The sequence below is a fragment of the Mandrillus leucophaeus genome, unplaced genomic scaffold (genome assembly GCF_000951045.1).
Source record: "Mandrillus leucophaeus isolate KB7577 unplaced genomic scaffold, Mleu.le_1.0 Scaffold6, whole genome shotgun sequence".
Lineage (NCBI taxonomy): Eukaryota > Metazoa > Chordata > Mammalia > Primates > Cercopithecidae > Mandrillus > Mandrillus leucophaeus.
Genome location: NW_012106474.1, coordinates 5542103 through 5565425, shown reverse-complemented (window position 1 = coordinate 5565425; position 23323 = coordinate 5542103). Strand labels below are relative to the sequence as shown.

Sequence of the window (23323 nt, the reverse complement as noted above, 5' to 3'; positions counted from 1 at the left end):
TCTATGGCATTTTTAGTCACTAGCTGGACGTTAACATGTCAAATTTTAGGAATACCTAATCTTTAGAGAGTTTAAAAAAAAACAGATGAGCTATTTTAAGATAACAGTGTGATGACACTTCAGCTGGGGAGGGGGCACACAGTTAACTGAAAGCCAGTAGGGCCGGCATAACTTACCCAAAGAGCAGCACACAGGGTAAATATGAAACACAACTACAAGGGAAGAAAGAGTAGATTATAAATTTGAGATCCTTTCAAAAGCCTAATAGAAATGCATAAACTATTCTGCATTCATTTGCATAGGTAATATACTATAGAACAAAAGTAAGAATACAGCTGACTAGTTTTACTTACATTTTCTGTAAGTATTACTTTACTTTAAAGTCTACGACTGCAATAGTCCTTGGCAAATTGGAAGCACCTGATAATTTACTCTGTTAAGTAAACTGAAAGATGATCATTCCTCATCCCTGTGAAAGCAAGTAGGCACAGGAGTGAACGTGAGAGGTGGGCGGTGTGGTATTGGAAAGACCTAAAGAGATCCCAGCTCTGACGCCTGCTATCTGAGGGTCCTTGGTGAAGTCAGTGGACTTGTCTAAACCTGTTTTCTTCTCTTTAAAATGAGGAGAGTTCCCACCTACATGCTTTAAAGGGCTGTTGTAACGAATAAGGTAGAGTGCATCCATGATGGACTTGAGCTAGAAGCTGGCACGTGCAAGGCTCTACGTGACAGAGCCTCTTCACCACCATTACTAGGCATGATCTTATGTGGGCAGCAAATCAAACCAATCAAAGTGCTCCACCTTGGGAAATGTCTTATATGTTCAAACGCTCCCGCATTCTCTCAATTTGATGTGTATTTTTGTAAGGTACAGTATGTTACTGAAAAGGCTGAGGGATAAGTGCCAGGATTTCTTAAATAAAACTAATCTAACTAAAATCTTCGTGGAATATAAACTACTTATATTCTAACAGTGAAATATAATTTCTTCGTAAGCTAAAGTTAAATGTTTATATATATGTTGTTACATATGCTATTATAGGAAATTCAAAATAACTGGAGATTATAAAAGTAAGAAAATAAGAAGTTGAATAAAGACATAATAAATAAAGCTAAAAATGATTCCTCTAGTGAGGAGATGGGAGAAGACTGACAGGCAGATTAGAGTTAACAAACATTTCTTTGTAAATTAACATAGGTTAGCTGTGTTTGGAAAGCTCATGTTAATAGTTATAATGGTGATATTTAAATCCTTTAAATATCATAAATGCTTGAAGGCAAAAGAAATCCACAAGAGACACAGACCAGGTGAGTTAGGCGACAGAGGCAGGATGGAGAAGAGATTTGGGTCCCCCTCCTGCCCACAATACACGAAACGATGAACAGCTCAACACCCGGCATGTGTGAGAATGGAAACAACCTTTCTAGCCAAAGCGTAAACTCTAATCTACCCACCACCCGGGCTCAAGAAAACAAGAGCGATGACCTGAGAGTTGTGGACAGAACCCACAATGTAATGGAAGGCCCATTTAAAGATACTGTTACGGGAGCCATATTGTTAGAATGTGTCAAGTCGGCACACAGGGAAGGGACAAAAGTCAGATGACAAATGATGCTAAATCTCCCTAAGAATATTCTAAAGACACAGAAGTATGGTGTCTATGGAGGGTGTTCTGGAGGGTGTCTACGCCCACCCTCCAAAGGGTACAAACTAACAATCCCTTATGAAACCATCGGCAGGGCTTAAAAATGAAAGCACACTCGGCTCTAGGGTTCATTTAAATACACAGCTACACCCATTCCATATACACAACAGAAGCAGGCTTTACCCAGCCAGTAGTTTTAGATAATACTGTACCATCTGAACTCTATAACACACAGGACATAATTTTTTATTTTTTTCTTTTTTAGACAGAGCTTCACTCTTGTTGGCCAGGCTGGAGTGCAATGGCGCGATCTTGGCTCACTGCAACCTCCGCCTCCCAGCTTCAAGCTCTGTTACCCAGGCTGGAGTGTAGTGGCGCGATCTTGGCTCACTGCAACCTCCGCCTCCCACGTTCAGGCAATTCTCCTATCTCAGCCTCCCAAGTAGCTGGGATTACAGGCACATGCCACCACGCCGGGCTAATTTTTGTATTTTTAGTAGAGACGGGGTTTCATCATATTGGTCAGGTTGGTCTTGACCTCCTGCCCTCAGGTGATCCGGCCTCCTAAAGTGCTGGGGTTACAGGTGTGAGCCACCGTGCCCGGTCAGATATAATTATTACATCCAGCACAAGAAGTATACATACCTAAGAACAGACAATTATTCATAAAACAACAGTGCAAATACTTCAATAAAAGTTTTAAAAATGCACTATTTACTTACGAGCATAATAATTGTTGCAAGCAATCTTGTTGTTTCAAACATTTTCTTCAGTTGCTTCACAGGTCCCATTAAAAAGCATGTACTGTTTGAAACAAATAAAGTTTAACTGAGGTACAGGTCTACTAATTGATCTGGCTATGCAAAAATAAACTGTTTTTTTAAAAAAGAAACCCTGTTGGTTTATTTAGTTAACATCTCTCACTAAATCTGTTTTATTTTTTCCTTAACTTTATAAAGAAACTTCACAACTATTCCACTAGACATGCTATGGTCTAGGTGTCACACCATGGTGTGAAGGTGTCCTCTTCCAAATGCAGGTGTCCTCAGCGTGGTAGTGTGAAGACCGGATTAGGCTGTGAGAACTCCTCTGAAAGGGATCAGAGGCACTTGGAGGAGAGGCTGCCCAGGGGTTGCTCTTTTCTGCCCTGGGAGGACACGGGGATCTTCCCCTTGGGGGATGCAGCCATCAGCAGGAAACTGAGCCTGCCAGTGCCTTAACCTTGGACTTCAGGCCTCCATCTGTGAGGAAAATTTCTCTTCTTCCTAAGTCACCCAGTCTACAGTATTCTGTCACTGCAGCACAAAAGGGACTAACACAAATAACCACCCAAGGATGAGTCAAAGGTTCTCCAAGAGGGATTCTCACACTCCCAATCTAAAGCAGCCCTCAGTCACTACCGCCACACCCTATTTTAATTCTCTGCACAGCACCAGTGCCATCCCATCTTTCTCTGGCTTATGACGTGAACATCTTCATTAAAATGTAAGCTCCACAAGAGCAAGGCCTAGAGTGCAGCAGCTCCAAGCCTGGGCGCCGGAGCCCACTGTCTGTGGGATTCCCACCTCAGCCATGATTCAGGTTCACTGCCACGGGCAGCACTGACCCCCCTGCTCTGTGCTATTATCTCCGGCTATAAACGGGGATGATAATACTGCCTACCTCACAAGCTCGCCGTAATACACATAAAACACTCCGAACAGTCCCACACCGTAAGTGCCCCACAAAGGCTGGCTATTCCTAGCACTAATACGGTCTGTTATGGGAGACGGTATGTAGCAGCAGTCAATACATATTTACTTAATATACGTAAATCCTGTGGCTGAATTCACAATACGTACAGAGCTACATAAACATCCTACTGGGAAAGTGCTTATTAGAAAGGTACATTTGGTAGCAAGAGCAAACCAGATATTTTGAGAAGCCAAACGTACCTGGCTAACGCAGCAAGATTGCCGAGGGTATAAAACACTGCAAAAAGCTTTATGCCGCCCGGAAGCCACAGCAATCCAGTTCCCTAAGTTAAGATATTACAGTTATTTAAAAATAATTTTACGATTTTAATGGTTAAAATATAAAAGTGCTACTGCAGTAATACAATACCAATATTATGTAAATACAAATGTTTAAATACAAATCTGCTCGTAGACAGTCTAGTCTGATTACACAGAAAAAAGTTAATTTTCAATGTTATACGCTAACTTGAATCTTCTTCCTATTTGCACTAGCATATATAAATGAGTCATAACAACACTTTCTTTGTGCTTATCAGTAAATCTCAGTCTATTTAGTTAAATATTCATGCTAAATGTCAAGTATGAAAAGGTAATAAACATCTAGATTACTGATTTTCCAGATCTTTTAACACACTGATAAATTTTTCTTAAATTACTTCAACTATCCACAAAACTCCCCAAAATATTAATTTCTATGTATTTTCATTGATCTCTACCCCTTTATTTCAGTTCACTAAATATGTTCCACCAAAATAGTCTAACAGGGATTTAGTAAAGGACATTCATTTTTGGTACTAAATGGAATTATTAGTCTAATACAAAATAAAAATTATTAAACAATATAAAGCCTTAACTCACAAGAATAGAAAAGAAAATGCCACATACGAAGCAGATGGCAAACCATTTCAATCTGGTGTTGAAACTAAGGGATGAGGCATCCAGGACCTTAATAAAAAATGGGAAAATTTAGAATATAGTCTTAATTCACCACCAATCTGATTCTTTATCCTAAATTAAAGCAAAGTTTTAACACACAGTCTAAATCATTTATTTTGCATATCACAGTGTCGTTTAAGAATACTAAGATTCCACGGTTGTTATGAGTAATATGACCATGGTCTGGGTAGCAGATGATGCTGAGGAATAACCATTAATTTTGCTAAGTCTGATAATATGTTTCACAAAAGTCCTTATCTGTTAGGGACAGCCAATATACACTGATATGGATAAAATGACATATGAGATATATTATAAAATATACAAAGATTAAAAAAATACGGGGGGCAGATACGCAGGCCAGGCAAAACACTGAAACTGTTGGGGCTGGGAAAGAGTTCACAGGTTCATGACTGGTTCTCTCAGCCTCTGTAGGATGAATTCCTTAGGCTCCCAGATGCAGAGTCTGAGGAGATACTTAGGCAGGAACTGCTCTCGGAAGCCTTTAAGAAGTGAGGGAAGTGGAATAGAGAAGCGGAAGGAACCAAGCAAGGACATGGTTTCACCCAGAGTGCAGGGTGGGCCTGCAGTGTCAACGCACTGCACTGCCAAGTCCTGCTGTGAGGCAGAAGCTGGCCTTCTAGACGCCACCTCCCTTCGGCCGGTCATTGGCTGCAGGCCGGGGGTGGAGTGGGGTGACTGCACCCCATAGAGGGTAGAGGACGCTGGCCACCTACAGGAGGCAGCCTGAGCAGAGACCATCACAGCACACACCAGACGGTGCCCATTCTAAGCTCTTTCAATCCAAGCCATGAAAGCTTTGGGCCCCTCCTCCACCACTGTAAAAACGTACTGTGAAATGACCATTTATTCTAGAGCAACAGCATTCCTACATAGCACGCCAATTCTAGCCAAATTATGTGGGGAAAAGAGTAGAAATTACTGTGTCTACTTTCTACAGTATGATAACCCAGCAACAGTAGGTGCAATAAACACACTCAGATTACTAATTATACTATTAAAACACACTTTCCCAGTAAGGCTAAAAAAAAGTACATAGACAGCAGCTGTACAAGAAACTAGAAACACACAGTAAGGATTTATATTCCAAAATTTAAGTTTCTAATTTATACTACCACATCCACTTAAAAATAAGACTACATGCTTATATTTTCAAGAATAATGAAAAATAAGAGAAAGTTCCATATGCAACAGCTCAAAATACATTTTGGTTACATTCCTTACCTCAAGAGATTAATCTGTGAATCCTTATGTAGCATGAAAAGCAGATAAAAATAACTAAGTATTCTGTAATGAAACATATATCACTCTTTAACACATTTTAAATGTTTTTTACGTTTTGTTTTAATTCACAGACATTCTTGTTTCCAGCAATGTCATCTGTTTACGGCAAAACTAAACACTTGATTTTCAACAAAGAGTCAACTTGCCTATAAAAACATCTAAATTTCATTCTTACTGATCAGGAAGAATACGAATACACACTAAGTATATTTTAACTACGCAGGCCAGAATAAACTGGAAAGACTGAACTACATAGTAAATGATCTGTTAAAAAAAAAAAAAATGGAGACATGTTCATTAGCTTGATTTAACCATCCCACAAAGTATACATGTCAAAACATCGCGCTGTACACAATAAATGTATACAATTTTTATTTGTCAATTGAAAATGGAAAGAATAAACTAGTGATTTCTAAAGGTTAGTGTGAGTCCACAATGATGTGAGGATTTAGTGAGAGGAAAAAGCATCCATTTTTCCTTCTTTTACAAGTTCAAATCACCCCATTGTTCACAAGTTCAACGCTGGTTTTCAACAGCCAGTTTTTCTCTCAGCAATGAAACAGCATGGTTATTTGTATAAAAGTAGGTATTTTTTCCTCTTATTGCCATCTTCCATGTACTGATCTTTAAAACGAAACAGCATGACAAATTATTTCCATTTGTAAACATGGAATATTCAATCCATAAGCAAATGATTTGTCTCAAGTCTTGCAAATTGTCCAGGATACAGAAACAAATACAGATTTCCTAACTGCTAACTGGGAAAACTGCGAAATGCTTCAACATGAAAGAAAACCTGGCAGTGCATCTTCCAACTAGGAGACAGAAGGAACCCTCACATCTGCTTATCACAAGCATTATTTTTGAGACGGAGTCTCTGTTGCTCAGGCGTGATCTCAGCTCAAAGCAACCTCTGCCTCCCACAGTCAAGTGATTCTCCTACCTCAGCCTCCCAATTAGCTGGGACTACAGGTCCACGCCACCATGCCTAATTCTTTGTATTTTTAGTAGAAATGGGGTTTCACTATATTGGCCAGGCTGGTCTCAAACTCCTGACCTCATGTGATCACCCACCTCAGTCTCCCAAAGTGCTGGGATTATAGGCATGAGCCACAGCACCCAGCCTGCTTACCATAAGCATTTATGTGCTGCTTAATTTTACCACCCACCAATCAGGAGCAATCCCACCAAAAACAGCAACTTTGTTAATCTCTTAGTCTTAGAAAAGAAATAAAATTGCCACCTCTTTCTCTCCCAAAACCACCATCAATCATTTTACTTACCTGTTACCACAGGAAGGGGAAGCCAAGAGAATACAGGCCCTCCAGCAGGGACTGCTCTCCCTATTCCCGCCACAGTAAACACAGCACTGCTTGCAACTAGAACTTCATTGATCTTTTTAAAAAGCAGGTGAGAAACATAACAGAGGAAAATGTAGTCCTAGCAGCAACAACACGAAGGCTGAATGAGTGGCTCCCACAGCACAGCCGAAACCCACCCCTTCAGGTGACGGAGAAGCGGAGGAACAGCTCTAACCCATGCAGCGCCAGGAAACAGCACAGCTGGAAGGACCTGAGCCTTGCCCCTGGACTTCTGCCATCTAAACACAGAAAACACTTGTGGCTTTCCACTAATGATGACACTGAACCCAGCATTCCTCCCACTCCTTTTTCAAAATACCAGTGGGTATAAAAAGACAAACTTGCGCAGACAAGTGAGAAAAAGAAACAGGCATCCGCAGACCCTCAGGCCCATTCCAGGTGGAACTGCCCGCTCCCCTAGTCGCCCGCTCCCCACATCAGCTGCTGTGGTCCACACTTTTGAGAGCCACCCTCTTCCTCCTCCTCATTCAGGACTCTTGATCAGGGGGCCGACCCAGATCCTTGCAGCATCTAGCACGGTTTCCACGTCCACATGGGCAGCCTGGCCTTTCTGTTTCTCATTCCCTAATCTCCACTGGCATTTCCCCTCCAGTTCGTGACCCAGCCCAGGGCAGTTGTTCTACCCGAAATTACACCATCGCCAAAATTCCGGCTGCCACTCTCTGACCGCAGCAGGCTGGTTCCTTGGCTCCCACTGTGCTGACTCTTTGGCCTCCTGAACACCTCATCCCGCCCTTCTCCTTTTTTTCAGTGGCTTCAACAGGACATTCCAATTCCCTTTCCGCTGCCTCCACCCGGTAACATCCCACCGGAGTGCAGCTTTCCCTCCTCCTGCTCCAGGAGGTGCTGAGCTGAGCTCTGCTGGGTGAAGTCAGGCACAGGGCAGGGGGGTCCTGAGCCAGTCCTCATCAGCACCCCATGGCCTGCACACTGCTACCTGGCAATCTAAGGCTTCTTGCTTTATCTCAATGTGCATTTTACTCTAACCCACTTTGAACCTCCACTTCCTGCCCCACGCTTCCATTCTTAGCAGACAACTTCCCCTACTTCACACACAGAAACCCAAAGTCATCAGTGGGAACTCCCTCACCTTCCTGCTGCTACCAAACCACCAAACCCACCCAGTAAGAACACCCATGGCTCTCGTCCTTTCCTGGTTCCCACAGAGCTGAGATCCACCTGTCCACCCTGCTTTACAGCCAACCCCTGACCTGCTCAGGAATTTATACTAGTGGGCTTTTTCCTCTAGTGAATGTGTTCTCACTCTCTGAAACTGTGTCCTTCAACTTTTAAATATGCTGAAACCCCTTCCATCTTAAACAGAAAGCTTACTTGACTTCACCTTCCAGCCTCTGTACACTCACCCCTTCATCCATCCATCCATCCATCCACTAATTGGCTCAATACTTACTGAGTGCCGCTATGTGCCTGTTCTAAGTGCTGGGTAAGGGATCTAGCTCCTGGTTAAAAATCTATGTGCTGGCTGCTACAACAAAAATACCATAGGCCAGGCACTGTGGCTCATGCCTGTAATCCTGGCACTTTGGGAGGCTGAGGCAGGCGGATCGCTTGAACCCAGTTCAAGACCAGCCTGGGCAACATGGCAAGACTCCCATCTCTGCAAAAAATACAAAAATTAGTCAGGTATGGGGGCACACACCTGTGGTGCCAGCTACTTGGGAGACCGAGGTGGGAGGATCACCTGAGCCCGGGAGTCAGAGGTTGCAGTGAGCCAAGATCACACCACTGCACTCCAGTCTAGGTCAGTCTCCCAAAGAGCCTATACAGCTGCGGAAGCTCGTCATTGCAGGGCTGAGCTTTGACACAACTGATGAGAACCTGAGAAGCCAATCTGAGCAATGGGGAACGCTCATGGACTGTGTGGTCATGAGATCCAAGCACCTAGCACTCTGGGGGCTTTGGCTTTGTCCTGTATGCCACTGTGAAGGAGGTGGATGCGCCATGAATGCAAGGCCACACGAGGTGGATGAAGAGCTATGGAACCAAAGAGCTGTCTCAAGAGAAGATTCTCAAAGACCAGGTGCCCAACTAACTGTGAAAAAGGTATTTGTTGGTGGCATTAAAGAAGACACTGAAGAACATCGCCTAAGAGATCTTGAACAGTGTGGAAAAACTGAAGTGACTGAAATCATGACTGACAGAGGGAGTGCCAAGAAAAGGGGCTATGCCTTCGTAGCCTTTGACAACCAGGACTGTGGACAAGACTGCCACCCAGAAATACCACACTGTGTATGGCCACAACTGTGAAGTTAGGGAAGTCCTGTGAAAGCAAGAGACGGCTATAGTGCGTCATCCAAGCAAAGAGGTCGAAGGGCCTCTGGAAACTTTGGTGGTGGTTGTGGAGGTGGTTTTGGTGGGAATGACAACTTCGGTTATGGAGGAAACTTCAGTGGTCGTGATGGCTTTGGTGGCAGCTGTCCACAGCCGTGGCGGTGGATACAGTGACAGCACGGATGGCTGTAATGGATTTCGTAATGAGGGAATCAATTCTGGAGGTGGCAGAAGCTCCAATGATTTGGCAATTACCGTCTTCAAATTTTGGACCCATAAAGGGAGGAAACTTTGGAGGCAGAAGCTCTGGCCCCTATGGTGGTGGAGAACAATACTTTGCCAAACTTTACAATACTTTACAAAACCAAGGTGGCTACAGTGGTTCCAGTAGCAGCAGTAGCCATGCACTGGCAGAAGATTTTAACCCATTTAGGCCTGAGGTTGCATTTTTCTGAATTTGAAAAATCAGACCTTGGCGATGACCTTGAACAGGAGAATATAAATATCTCCCACATGCTTAGCGTTCCAATAATGGACCACCAGGCATAAATGGGTTCAAATAACCAAGGTGGCTATGGTGGTTCCAGTAGCAGCAGTAGCCATGGCACTGGCAGAAGATTTTAATCACTGCCAGGAAACAAAGCTTAGTAGGAGAGGAGAGCCAGAGAAGCGACAGGGAAGCTACAGGTTACAAGAGATTTGTGAACTCAGTCAGCCAAGCACAGTGGTGGCAGAGCCCAGCTGCTGCGAAGATACGTTTTAGACAATACTCACGTCTATGAGCAAAAAACTCCAGGACTGTATATGTGACTAATTTTATTCACAGGTTATTTTCGTTTCTGTTCTGTGGAAAGTACCAAGCATTCCAACAAAGGGTTTTAATGTAAATTTTTTTTTTTTTTTTTTTGCACTCATGCTGTTCGACACTGAATAAATGTGTCTTTTTAAAAACGTGCTGTGTAAAGTTAGTCTCCTCTGAAGCCATCTTGGTAAATTTGCCCCAACAGTGTGAAGTCAGAATTCCTTCAGGGTGATGCCAGGTTCTACTTGGAAATTATTCACAGTCTGCTTGGGTGGGCAAGCCATTGTCTTCAGTAAGCTCGGTGTAGCTCAACTGACAGATACTGCTGTGACCTGAAGTTCACCACTAAAGGGGATCACCCAAGCAAAATCACAGTTATAAAAATGATTGTTGGCTGGGCGCGGTGGCTCACGCCTATAATCCCAGCACTTTGGGAGGCCGAGGCAGGTGGATCACGAGGTCATGAGATCGAGACCATCCTGGCTAACACGGTGAAACCCTGTCTCTACTAAAAAAAATACAAAAAAATTAGCCGGGCGTGGTGGTGGGCGACTGTAGTCCCAGCTACTTGGGAGGCTGAGGCAGGAGAATGGCATGAACCCGGGGGGCGGAGCTTGCAGTGAGCCGAGATCCGGCCACTGCACTCCAGCCTGCTGGTCGACACAGCGAGACTCGGTCTCAAAAAAAAAAAAAAAAAAAACACAAAGATTGTTGGCACATCCCATGCAATATATCTAAACTGAATAATGGTAAAAGATAACATTACAGATGGGAATGAAGCTTGCATATCATCCATAATTGTATGTAGCTAATAAAACTATTTAATTCTCTTAAAAAAAAAAAAAAAACACTGTGGACTGGGTAGCTTATAAACAACTGACACTTATTTCTCACAGTTCTAGAGACTGGAAGTCCATGATCAAGCAGATTCGGCATCTGGTGAGGCATCTCTGGTTCACAGATGACACTTTCTGAGTCCTCACACAGCAGAAAGGGCAATGCGTCCTTTGTTTCCTCAACTTCCCAGGCTCAAGCAATCCTCCCACCGCAGCCTCCCACGTAGCTGGGACCACAGGCACACACCATCACGCTCAACTAATTTTTAAATTTTTTGTAGAGACGGGGTCTCACCATGATGCCCAGACTGGTCTTGAACTCCTGGGCCCAAGCAATCCTCCTGCCTCAGGCTTCCAAAGTGCTGGCATTATAGTCATGAGCCACTGCATGTGGCCTGGGGCCTCTTTATTAGGGCATGAAACCCATTCCTAATCACACCCCAAAGGCCTCTCCTCTTCATACCATCACACTGGGGATTAAGTTTCAACATAGGAATTCTGGGGGGACACAGACAATTACAATTCAGACCACAGCACTGTGAGTAATTCTGGGGCCGGCCACAGGCAATTACACAGGCTCTACCTGGCAGGCCTCCCGGGGAAAGCTCCCTCTGCACGCCATACTCGGAACACAGTGCAGACTTGGAGCAGTGCAGCCCCTGGGGATGTGCAGTCAAGGTCCTAGGCCTTTCGGCCCCCACACTTTTTCATGTAGTTCCCTTCCTAGCCCAGTGCCTTCTTTCCCAGGAATCTCTGATGTCGTGGGAGTGGACAGGACCCTCGGCTGGCACACGCCTGGCAGTGGTTGGGAAGTTCACCTTGACCATTCTAGCTTCACATGCCTCACCTGGCTGAAACCCTGCAGACACAAGTCACTTCCCTGTCCTTAATTCCAAGGGACATTTTCGAGACATCAGTATCCTTTCCAACTCAACAGCACAGGACACTTCGGCACTCCCTCCTGCTTGCAATGTTCTCTTCAACTCCCACATCCCACAGGCTCTCCTGACTGTCCTCCCGCCTCACTGGCTGCTCCTGCTGGGGGTCTCCTCTGCCACCTGAGCTCCCTCTACCTGGAAAGACAGTTTCCTCCTTGCGTTTCTCTACACTCTCCCACTACCCACCTCACCCACACCCACTATGGGAACAGTGAGGGAAGTAGATAAGGTAGGTATATTTACAATCTTCTAAGTGGGAGAGGCAGAGAGAGCTTAAATTGTATATCAGGCAATTTTCTCTTATTATCATCCTCCACGCGGTGATGTTTGAAGTGAAACATGATAAATTAATGCCATTTGTAAATATGAAATACTCAGTCAACACGCAAATGGACTTGTCTCAACCCGTGTGCTATGGTCTGAGTGTTTGCTGAAATCCTCAGCCCCATGGTGATGGTACTGGAAGACGGCCCTTCAGGAGATGATCAGGTCATGGGGGTGGAGTCCTCATCAATGAGATCCATGCCCTAATAAGACGAGAAAGAGCCTAAAGCTGTCTGTTCTCTGCCATGTCAAGATGTGAACAGAGGCAACAGTGTGACACCAGGAAGCGGGGAGGGCCTCACCAGGAACCCATGAGCACACCTTGATCTCTGACTTCCGGCCTCCAAACCCGTAAGAAATAAATTTCTGTTGCTTACAAATCACCAGGTCTAAGGTATTTTGTTACAGCAGGCTGGATGGACTAAGACATCTCACAAAGTGTCAGCAGGGGTTAGTAGGGGCTCCCACGAGAGAACTCTGTAGAATGTTCCTGCCATTCTTGTCATCTAACTCCCAACAAGCACCTTATGCCAATGCCCTCACCTCTCCTTGGTAGTTACCCAAATCCAAACAACTCACTCCTCTGTTTGTTCAACAAGTAGTTATGAACAGCTATTAGACGTCAGGTACTTGGTAGGTTCTACATACACAGAAGGGAATAAGAACCTAGCGCACTTACATTCAGATGGCGGAACATGGGCAATAAACTAATAAGGCAGGTTCTACTAAGGACATAAATAGGGGCAGCGTAACTGGGTCAGGAAGGGCCTCTCTAAAGAGGTGACCAAATAAAGACATCAGGAAGTGACCAATCCAACTCTGAAAAGAGCCAGGAAGGGGCATTCCAGAAAAAAGAAATGCAATGCCAAGTCTCCCAGGCAGAAGAAAATGGCTCCAACTGAGGAGGAGAAAGAGGGCCGGGCAATGCAAGCACTGGGGAGAGGGTAGGGAGGCAGGCCAACAAGCAGTGAAGGGCTGAGAGGCCAAGGGAGGGATCTGGATTTTATTCAGGTGCTGCAGGAAGTCACCGAAGGATGTGATCACGGGAGGAATACGATCAACTCTAAGATCTGGCTCAACATCTCTCCCTCCTTGACTTCTTCCCAGACATCTCAAAAGAGGTGTCCCAGAACTCTGGCTACCGTGCCTCTCTCCTGGGCTCAAAGCACCTCCACAGGAGGGCGATGCAGCCTGGATGTCAGCATGCTCCCCTATGACCTTCACTGCCTCGCCCAACTCCTCAACTGGCCTAGAACCATCCCTGTCAAGACCCAATTCCAACGTGCCCACCATCCTGGTTACGTCTTGCTGCACAAGAAGGGCAACACTCTCAGGTCATCCCTCACCCCATTCAGGTCTGTGCACCTTTAATCCCATCTCATCTCTTACCCATCTCCAAAAACTAACAGCAAACCTCCCTATGTCCTCACCCTCTTCTCTGAGGATCCTCTCACCTTCCTGCTAGGTTTGAAATTTAGTCTCCAGGGCCAGGGCTCTCCCCTACGAATTCTGCACCACTTGGACAGCAGTGAGCCAGGTGTCTTCCCTCCTCACTGCCACTTCCTGCCCCTTCCTCCTCCCTAGAGACACTTGCTTTCCAAGTCACTCCTCAATAGCCCCCTAGCAACAATCCCCTCTTGCCTGCACCATAATTTTCCCCTTTCCTGGATCATTCCCAAAGCACAGAAACATCCAGTATTTTCCTTGGGAAAATGACATGTTCCCCAACCTCACTGCATCCTTCAACTACCACCCACTTCTTTGCTCCACAGGAAAAATCACTGAGATGGTCATACTGTCTCCATCTTCTTTCTATTCTCCCCTGACTTCAATCAGGCCTCTGTCCCCATCCAGCCACCAAGACTGCTCTCATGGAAGTGACAACTGATAAGAGCAGATTACCTGTGGAGGTTAACTTCTGAAACCCATCAACAGTACTGGGTCCCCTCCCCTTCCTAAAGCACTCTCTTCCCTCACTTTCTGGGGCATCCTTCTCTCTGGGTTCTCCTCCTCCTCCTCTCGCCGATCCTCTCAGCTGCCTTTGCTGGCTGCTGCTCATCCTCTAAACCTCTACACACCAGAGAAAACCAGAGGTGAAACCTTGGATCTCATCTGTTTTCTACTTGACGATCTCCTCTCTCCTATTTCCTCCCACAAACTCTACAGTCTTATGTCCAACTGCTTTCCTGACATCTCCACTTGGATGCTACCTGGATCTCAGACCTCACGTCCACACTGAAAAGATTTTCTTCCCTGAACCTGCTCCTCCCACATTCACTTAATGGCAACTCCACCTCTCCAGACGCCTAGGTCGAACGCATGAGGCATCCTTGCCTCCTCTCACTCACACATCCAATCCGTCAACAGTGAGGCCTGCTGGCTGCACACTCAGACCATTTACAGAATCTGACACTTTTTTGCTTTTTAAACAGGCTTTTTTGCTTTTTAAACCACTTGTATCACTGATTTGAGCCACAGTCATCTCTTGCCAGGACAACTGTACTTGTCTCCAGCCCAGTCTCTGGGCTTCTAACCTTGCCTCTACAGTTTGTTCTCCACAAAGCAGCCAGAGTGATCCTTTAAAATCCAAGTCGGTCACACCACCACTCTGCTCAAAACCCAAAGGCTTCCTATCACACTCAGAGTAAAGCTAAAATCCTTTCTATGGCCTATGAGAAACCCCACAGTTGAAAATCCCCCTTCCTGCCTCACCTTCTCTCCTACAATTGTCCCTCTTCTCTGCCCCGCTGCTAGAGCCCCTCTGGCCTCCTTACTGGCCCTGAACATGCTGACCACACTCCACTAGGGACTCTGTATCTGCTGGGCCCTCTGCCTTGGAGGCTCTTATTCACAGGACGCTCAGACATCCCAGCAGCTCTTCTGAGCTGTGCACACATGGCTCCCTGGCAGGAAGGCCTTATCTAATATGGCAACCTCAGCCTCCTCAATCTGCTCTTTTTCTGTGGCTGTCTGACACATTATACACTAACTTGTCTATTCATTGTTTCCTCCAATTAAAATTTAAGTTCCATGTGAAGGAGGTATTTGCACTGGTCACTTGTTATTAACACGTGCATCTTGAACAATGTCAAACATATGCAGGAACTTGAATGTTTGTTAATGAATGATCACCTCCTCTGAACTCACAGCACTTGTCTACACAGCCAGTCACTCTAATCTTTGATTACTTCTCCACGTATCTTTTCTCCCCTCTAGACAGTGGGTTCAAGATAAGTGATATTACCTTCGCATCTCCAAAGTTTAGAGTAGCACTGTCCAATAGAATTTTCTGCAATGCAAATGTTCTATATCTTCACTGTTCAATACGCTAGCCTTTAACCACATGTGTCTACAGAACATGTGAAATGTGGTTGCTGTGACTAAGGAACTGAATGTTAAATTTTATTTAATTTTAATTAATTTAAATTTAATTGCTCCAGGCACTGTGGCTCAAGCCTGTCATTCCAACACTTTGGGAGGTCAAGGTGGGTGGATCACTTGAGGTCAGGAGTTCGAGACCAGCCGGACCAACATGGTGAAAGCCCCATCTCTATTAAAAATACAAAATAATTAGCAGGGTGTGGTGGCAGGTGCCTGTAATCCCAGCTACTCAGGAGGCTGAGGCAGGAGAATTGCTTGAATCTGGGAGGTAGAGGTTGCAGTGAGTCGAGATCACACCACTGCACTCCAGCCTGGGCGACAAAGCAAGACTCTATCTCAAAAAAACAAAACAAAACAAAAAATTAATTGGCCACATGTGGCTGTGGTAATGTACAGAGTTACAGAGCGCAATGAGAACAGATACTTGTCTTACACTCTCTGAACCCAAAACTCTAGCCCAGAACTCTGCCCACAAGAAGTGCCGAATAAGTATGACAAGGAAGTCAGGAAGAGACAAACAGAAGAGCCTTATGAAATACAATTTTAAATGTCCAACTTCTGTGACAGCGCACAATAATATGCAATATAATCTCAAGCAATAACAAAAATACCTATACCGCAGTTCCTGCTCCACTGCTACTTTGAACCTTCTTACCTTCTCGCTGGTAAGGCGCAGACACAAGGGCTTTTATTAAGAAAGGAAAAAAAATTCTTACCAGGGCTCACTGCCTTAACTGAAAATGTTTAATTCAATATAATTTCACTTATCAATGTCCTGTTTATTTTTCCTCCAGTCTCCCTATTTCCAAAAGACCAACCTCCTACACACACACACACATAGCACCTCCTTTACCTCCAGAGACAAACAGATGCAACAAGCTTTAGGTCTCCGCTCACTGCAGCTCGCAGGATAAATGCCCTGCATAGCTACTTACGCTGCATAGCCGGAGGCCAAACCCCGCACTAGGCTCAGAAAACCAAATAGGGTGTGGGCGCGATGGATTATTTGGGAGAGCGAGGGCAGGCGTTGGTGGGTTCCTGAGAGTCAGAGACCAGATGGAAGAGTTGGAGGGTGGGTCTCAAAGGGGGTTTAAGTAGACCCCATGGAAAACAGGAAGGTTCTCAAATTCTCCCCAGGAAGCAGACAGAGCCCTCCTAAATCAACCGGCCGAGCAGAGGAAGCCCAGACCCCCCGCCTCGCACCCACCCCCACCCGCTCGGCCGGTCCTCACTGCGGCCGGGGCCGGCGGGCAGCCCCGGGACTGGACGAGGGCGCGGGTTTGCTACCTGCGTGGTCAGGCCCTGCTCCTCGTCGTCCTGGCCGCTCAGGACCCGCCGCAGCTTCTCCATGGCCCCGTTCCAGGGCCGTAGCGCCCGGCACTCTGTTGCCGGCCCCTGACGCCCACCAGGAAACCCCGAACCCGAATCCCACAGAGCAGCCGGAAGTCCGGTCCCGCACACTTCCGGCTCGTCAGCGCTGCCAAGGCGGCTGCCGTAGCAATGCGCGCATGCTCACCAGCGTTTCCTTCTGGCCTGGATGTGGTACGTGAAGTCTGCGTAGTGGCAGGTGATGGTGGGGCTGTCCCTTCCCACTGTCCGCGAGGTGCGGGGTGGCAACGCGCGGGGACACAGCGTGGGTATGGGCCCTCTGCCCACAGCTGGCGCACAGTCATGAAGGTAGACCTGACTGGGGCACGACCAGTGAACCCTGCAGACCCGGCGTCCTCCGGACCCCGCGAGGGGCCTTGCTGGGCGGGTCCGCGGCCCCGAACGCGCCTTTCCTCGCCGGGAATCGGGGAGCGGAGGGCTTCTGGGGGCAGGTGGCCGTGCTCCGACGAGCGCCCTGCCACCCACGAGAGGGCTCTGGGGGCGTCGCCAGCCCTCCCAGCTGGGTCTCCTCATCCGGAGACACAAACGCCTGCCTCAGGATTAAAGCGAGGAACTGTATTTCAGACCGTCTCAGGAGAAGTAGCAGGAGGCTGCCTCACTCTTTTGCCCTTGTGAGAGCTGTTTCTTTACTCAGTTCCCTGGTCAGCTAGGAGTTTGTAAGAGTGAAATCTTAGGAATAGCTAATGCAACCCATTTTTCTAGTTTTGCGTAAACAGACCATTGAACAAGTGTTCACTGTTCTCCGGCTGGTGCTGGGTGAACAAACACAGAGGGGGAAGCGGCATTTTTTTCTCTCATTTTCCACCATGCTAAGAAAGGAGATTAAAAATCAGGGCTGCCTAATATGGGCTCCAGAAGTCATTAAGTGATAGGTTTTGCTCTGTTTGCTTCTAGGCTTGGTAAGATGGTAATGAGAATGTCTATTATTTTGTTTAACTACTTTGCCCACTCTATTTCCTCCCTAAAATCTTTCAGTTAAAAAGTGGATCCTCAAAAAGGTTTATTGTCCATCCTACTGCCTCAGTAGAGATTTTATCTAAACTCAATTAGATGAAAACAAATACCACAGGAACCTTAGGAAAGCAAGTCGCGCCTTCTTGTGATAAATTCTTAATGCTCAGCATCCTTATCCTTTAGGCAGAAGATACTTCTATGTGGCCTATTCATACTAACATGTCAAGTCTTAGCCTTACGTCCTTAACTTTAAAAGGTCAGAAAGTAGATTGTAAAATCTATAGAAAACTCTATGCTTCTACTGAATAAGTCATAGAGTATATCTGTTACAGGAAAGGGGTCCAGATCCATACCCCAAAAGAGGGTTCTTGGATCTTAAGCAAGAAAATATTCAGGGCAAGTGAAAGCAAGTTTATTAAGAAAGTAGAGGAACATCGGGAGGCTGAGGCAGAGAATTGCTTGAACCCGGGAGGCAGAGCTTGCAGTGAACCGAGATTGCGCCGCTGCACTCCAACGGGGAGACAGAGTGAGACTCTGTCTCAAAAAAAAAAAAAAAAGTGGAGAAACAAAATAGCTACTCCACAGGCAGAGCAAGGCTGTCTATTACCAGGGCTGCTGGTTGCCTATTTTTATGGTTATTTCTTGATGATATGCTAAACAAGGGGCAGATTATTCATGCCTCCCCTTTTTAGACCATGCAGGGTAACTGCTTGATGTTGCCATGGCATTTGTAAACTGCCATGGCGCTAGTGGGCGTGTAGCAGTGAGAACTCGACCAGAGGTCTCTCTCGTTATCTTGGTTTTGGTGGGGTTTGGCCAGTTTCTTTACTGCAACCTCTTTCATCGGCAAGGTCTTTATGAGCTGTATCTTGTGCTGACCTCCTATCTTATCCTGTGTCTTAGAATGCCTTAACTGTCTGGGAATGCAGCTCAGTAGGTCTCAACCTCATTTTACCCAGCCGCTATTCAGGATGGGGTGCTCTGGTTAGCACGTCTAACATAACTGCTTTCAAGATTTTCAAGTATAGGCAGGGGACGGTGGCTCATTCCTGTAATCCCAGCACTTTGGGAGGCAAAGATGGGTGGATCACAAGGTCAGGAGTTTGAGACCAGCCTGGCCAATATGGTGAAACCCCACCTCTACCAAAAACACAAAAACTAGATGGTTGTGGTGGCGGGTGCCTGTAGTCTCAGCTACTCGGGGAGCTGACAGGAGAATCCCTTAGAACCCGGGAGGTGGAGGTTGCAGTGAGCCGAGATCGCTCCATTGCACTCCATCCTGGGCGACAGAGTAAGACTGTGTCTCAAAAAACAAACAAAAAACCTTACTTCCTAGCGTTTCCTGCTTCCTGGCCACAGTTTTTTCAAGAGCCAATGACTCTCCTGAACACAAGGCAGCCCAGGGACAAAATTGTTGGGGTGATCAGACCCAACACAAGGTCGTGGAGGTGACAAAGTCCGGTGGAGTCAAAGGACTGAGAAAAAGTTTGAGAGAGAAATGTGGGACGATGGGGACCATCACTACCGTGGAGGCTGCAAAGACCCCCGAGGCTCTAGGAACCCACAGTATTTATTGGTCATCCAATAAAGAAACAGGTGGTGAGAATGTGGCGGGCAAAAGGACAAGTTGCATTAAGCACCTGATTTACAGCTGTGATGGGTTACCTTTTATATGGAACATGTTCTGCTACTTGAGATAATGGGAATGGGGCCTAGGAGCCTAGGAAGGCTAGACACATTCCAACGGACATTATGCAAGTCCTGCCTCGGTTTCCCTCCCAAAACACTGCTTTTTCCCAACATGCCCCCCCTTCTCTTTATTGTAAAAGAGAAGGTATCATTATTGCTAGCTGTCATTATTACTAGAGTCACTCTGGTTTGAACGCTTCCAACATATCTCCCCTTTCCCTTTTACAAGAGGACCCTTAATCCTAGAGGTAGCGAAAGGATGAGGGTCCATCTTCTGTAACTTCTTCATGCTGAATGGGGGTGATGATACTCCTGCCTTAACTATTAGGGTCTCTTGTATTCAGCGTAGAGAGTAGCTGAGTCAGAAAGCATTAGTCCTTTAAGCATCGTAACTCGGTGGGTCCTCGTTCCATCTTTGCATTCAAATTCAACTGGCTCATGGCTTGTACTGGGAAATCCATGGGTCCCTCCAGTCTCCCGTTCCATGGCCGTACACATCTTGAGGGCATCCACACGGTTCGTTCATCTGCAAAATCAGAAGCATACCTCACCCCTACGTTAGTAAATCTACTGAAACAGAAGCAAAAACTTTTGTGGCTGTAGCTGGGAGGCCACCGATAATGAGAAACAGGCCTTTTCTGATTAACAGAAGGCATAGAGAAATCAAATCGAGGCTTTTCAAACCTTCAATTCGCGCTGTACAGAGGGGTCCACTAGATGCTATGGCTGATAGATCTTTAGATGTTTGGTGGGCACCCACATAGGCACCTGATTGTCAGCTGGAGAGACACAAGTAAATCGTCTTCCCCATAAAATTATCTTTAGGCAGGGATCGGAGGAAGTAGATTCAGAGGTAAGGAGAATTTGGGGGGCCTGTTGGCTTCCTGATGTTTGATTCGTGTTCCCTCAGAAGTTAGGAATTCCCCTTCTCTCCGTATTGCTGTGTGGGCATGGACGACTAGATAAGTATACTTAGAGTCTGTATATATATTTACCTTTTTTCCTTCTAATTCTAGTGTACAATGGCCCCTGCTTTTGCTAGGATGTCTGTGCCTAACAAAGGAGTGGGGCTTTCAGGCATAATTAGAAAGGCATGTGAGAAGAGTCAAGTTCCCCAGTCACAACTTAGTGGCTGGGAGAAGTATCTAGTGACCGCCTGTCCTAGGACCCCTCGGAGAGTGGCAGATCTGGAGGACAGTTGTCCAGGACAGGAGAGTAAGACTGAGAAGGCCGCTTCAGTGTCCAGGAGACAGTTAACCTCCTGGCCCTCAATGGTCAAGCATACTCGGGGCTCTGTGAGGGTGATGGCATGGGCTGGCGCTTGCCCCAGGCTCCCTCAATTCTGCTGCTGGATCATCTGGTTAGTGGCTTCTGACTCAGAGGACCTTTGTCCCCCACGGCAGTGGGCCTTCCAGTGATTCCCTTGACATAAGGGGCATGGATGAGGGGGCGGCTAATTTCTATTCGGACAGTCTTTTGAAAGTGTCCTTGTAGAACGCACTGGAAGCAAGCCCTATTAGGCATTTGATTTTCCCAGCCTTTCCCTTTTCCAGAGCATCCAAAGTCCGCTTGCCTGAGGGCCATGACTAAAGTGGTGGCCTTTTTTTTTCAATCCTGTTTGTCCCATTCCACCTGCTCTTCCTGATCTCTAGTATAAAAAAACCGAGGTTGCCAAGTTCAATAGCGTTTTTAAGTTTTGCTCCGGGCCTAAGGCAGGCTTGTGAAGTTTTTTCTAATGTCTGCAGCTGACTGAGTGATAAACCTATCCTTTAAGATTAGTTGACCTTCAGTAGAGTCAGGTGACAGAGAGGTGTGCTTCCTCAATGCCTCCCTTTGTCTCTCCAGAAAGGCAGTACAATTTTCTTCCTTTCCCTGTGTTATAGTGGACATCACTGAATAATTCATAGGCTTCTTCTTGGTTTTCCTGTGTCCTTCTAGCACACAAGTTAGCAAATGTCTGTGGCACCAATCTGCATGTTCTGATTCTGTGTCCCAATGAGGGTCTACACTGGGAACTCCTTGCTGGCCTGTGGGTGGGAATCGTTCTCTTTCCTCTGTTGTCATCCTGTCATTGACCTGACTGAGATACCAGAGATCGCCAAACTCTTGGGCTGCAGTTATGGCGGCGCTTCTCTCATTTGGGGTTAGTGTCTGATCTAGCAGTAACGTTATATCTCTCCATGTCAGATCAAAGGATTGTCCTAATCCTCGTGAAACATCAATACAGCCATCAGGGTTATCTGAGAATTTACCTAGGTCTATTTTAATTTGTTTCCAGTCTGAGAAGGAAAAAGGTACATATACTCTGACTGGGCCGACTTCTCCAGAATATATCTTAGGGGTGTTTTTGCCCTGAGGGGAACGTTTCCCATCTCAAAAAAAAAAAAAAAAATAAGGATGCCAGCACCCCTAGTAATTTAACGATGAGCGTTAGTCCTAGAGCGTCCTCTATGGTCCTAATGCTTATTCCTTTTCAGGGTAGATGTTATGCCCAGACCGTTTGTTCCCCAAAGAAGACCACCAGAGTCCAGAGTCAGAGCCAAGCGGCAAGGATCTTTACTGCGAGTTCGAACTTGGTCCCTCCATTCTACAGCATACAAGAGGGCCCCGAACAATGCGAGTGCTTGCTTTTTATAGCCCGATGTAAACAGGATATGTAAAGTTACAGGGGAACAAGGTAATTCTCTCGGTTACAGCATTACAATTGGTTAATATTATACATTTAGCATTTTTTATTTATCGGAGATTTCCCAGGTGGTGTTTTTTTCTGAAGTTTGAAAGAAATATGGAGGAATGTGTTAGTGCTGGGCTCAGGGAGTTGGAAGATATATGGGGGATGTGTTTGTGCTGGGCTCCTGCTGGGCTCAGGGAGTTGGGAGATATATGAGGAATGTGTTTGTGCTGGGCTCAGGAAGTTGGGAGATATATGGGGGATGTGCCTCATTCCTTTCATAAGTAACCGCCCATGGACCTCTGCCTATCGGATTCGTTACGCTTACCAATGTCACAGTCCTGCACCTTTTTCCGCCTTTCTTGACCACAAAGAAAGGAGTCTGGGCTGCTGTATTCTAGTGGTCCTTTACCAGTGTGACCAACATTGCCTTTGCGCTCAGGGGTGAGTTCTAGAGCTGGGCTGGGTTCCTGAGTATTTCATAACAACCCCACCGCCCCATCAAGATGCACTCCCAAAAACAAAAGTTCTTGTGCAAATTCATTTCAGAGAGGGTGTAGGTAACCTTTTGAGTCAGGATTGAGAGAGAGTTTTTTGATTCTGTGAGTACTTTAAGGCTTGGCTGAGTGCAAAGAGCTCCCACGTTTGAGCAGACCAATTATTAGGCAGTTTTCATGACTGCTTCTACAAGAGTTTCCCTATAAATTACTGAATACCCATCGTGGGCTTTTTTTTCCCCCTCAGTCGCTGGGGAGGAACCATCTATGGTCCTGTCCTGAAGGGAGTTCCTCCTAGGTCTGGTCGAACCTTTGTATGGTAATTAAGATTTAAATTCCTTGTTAGGAAACCTGCTTGGTTAAGGGAATTTTTAGTGGTTAATGTTAAATCACCTTTTCCTTACAGAATAGCCCTATACTTTTAGATTTTTGAGTTAGGAAGCTACCTTTTTGCTTTTTGTTTTACTTAGGATAGCGCTGAACTGGTGAAGTGTGCTTACAATGAGGTTTCCTCTAAAAGTTATTTTTCTACTTTCTTCTGCCAG

General features: G+C 45.9%; 1 protein-coding gene across 1 annotated transcript in view; it reads right to left on the bottom strand.

Annotated features, from left to right (window-relative positions):
- SFT2D1 (SFT2 domain containing 1) overlaps window positions 1-17046 on the bottom strand; it is a 28378-nt gene extending 11332 nt beyond the window's left edge. The window contains exons 1-5 of the mRNA XM_011999631.1: window positions 16866-17046; window positions 4241-4327; window positions 3581-3663; window positions 2369-2450; window positions 177-212 (exon numbers count right to left, since the gene is read on the bottom strand). Coding sequence (XP_011855021.1) covers window positions 177-212; window positions 2369-2450; window positions 3581-3663; window positions 4241-4327; window positions 16866-16928 — 351 coding nt within the window. The 5' untranslated portion in view covers window positions 16929-17046. The remainder of the gene's footprint in view (window positions 1-176; window positions 213-2368; window positions 2451-3580; window positions 3664-4240; window positions 4328-16865) is intronic.
- Window positions 17047-23323: the final 6277 nt, after the last annotated feature.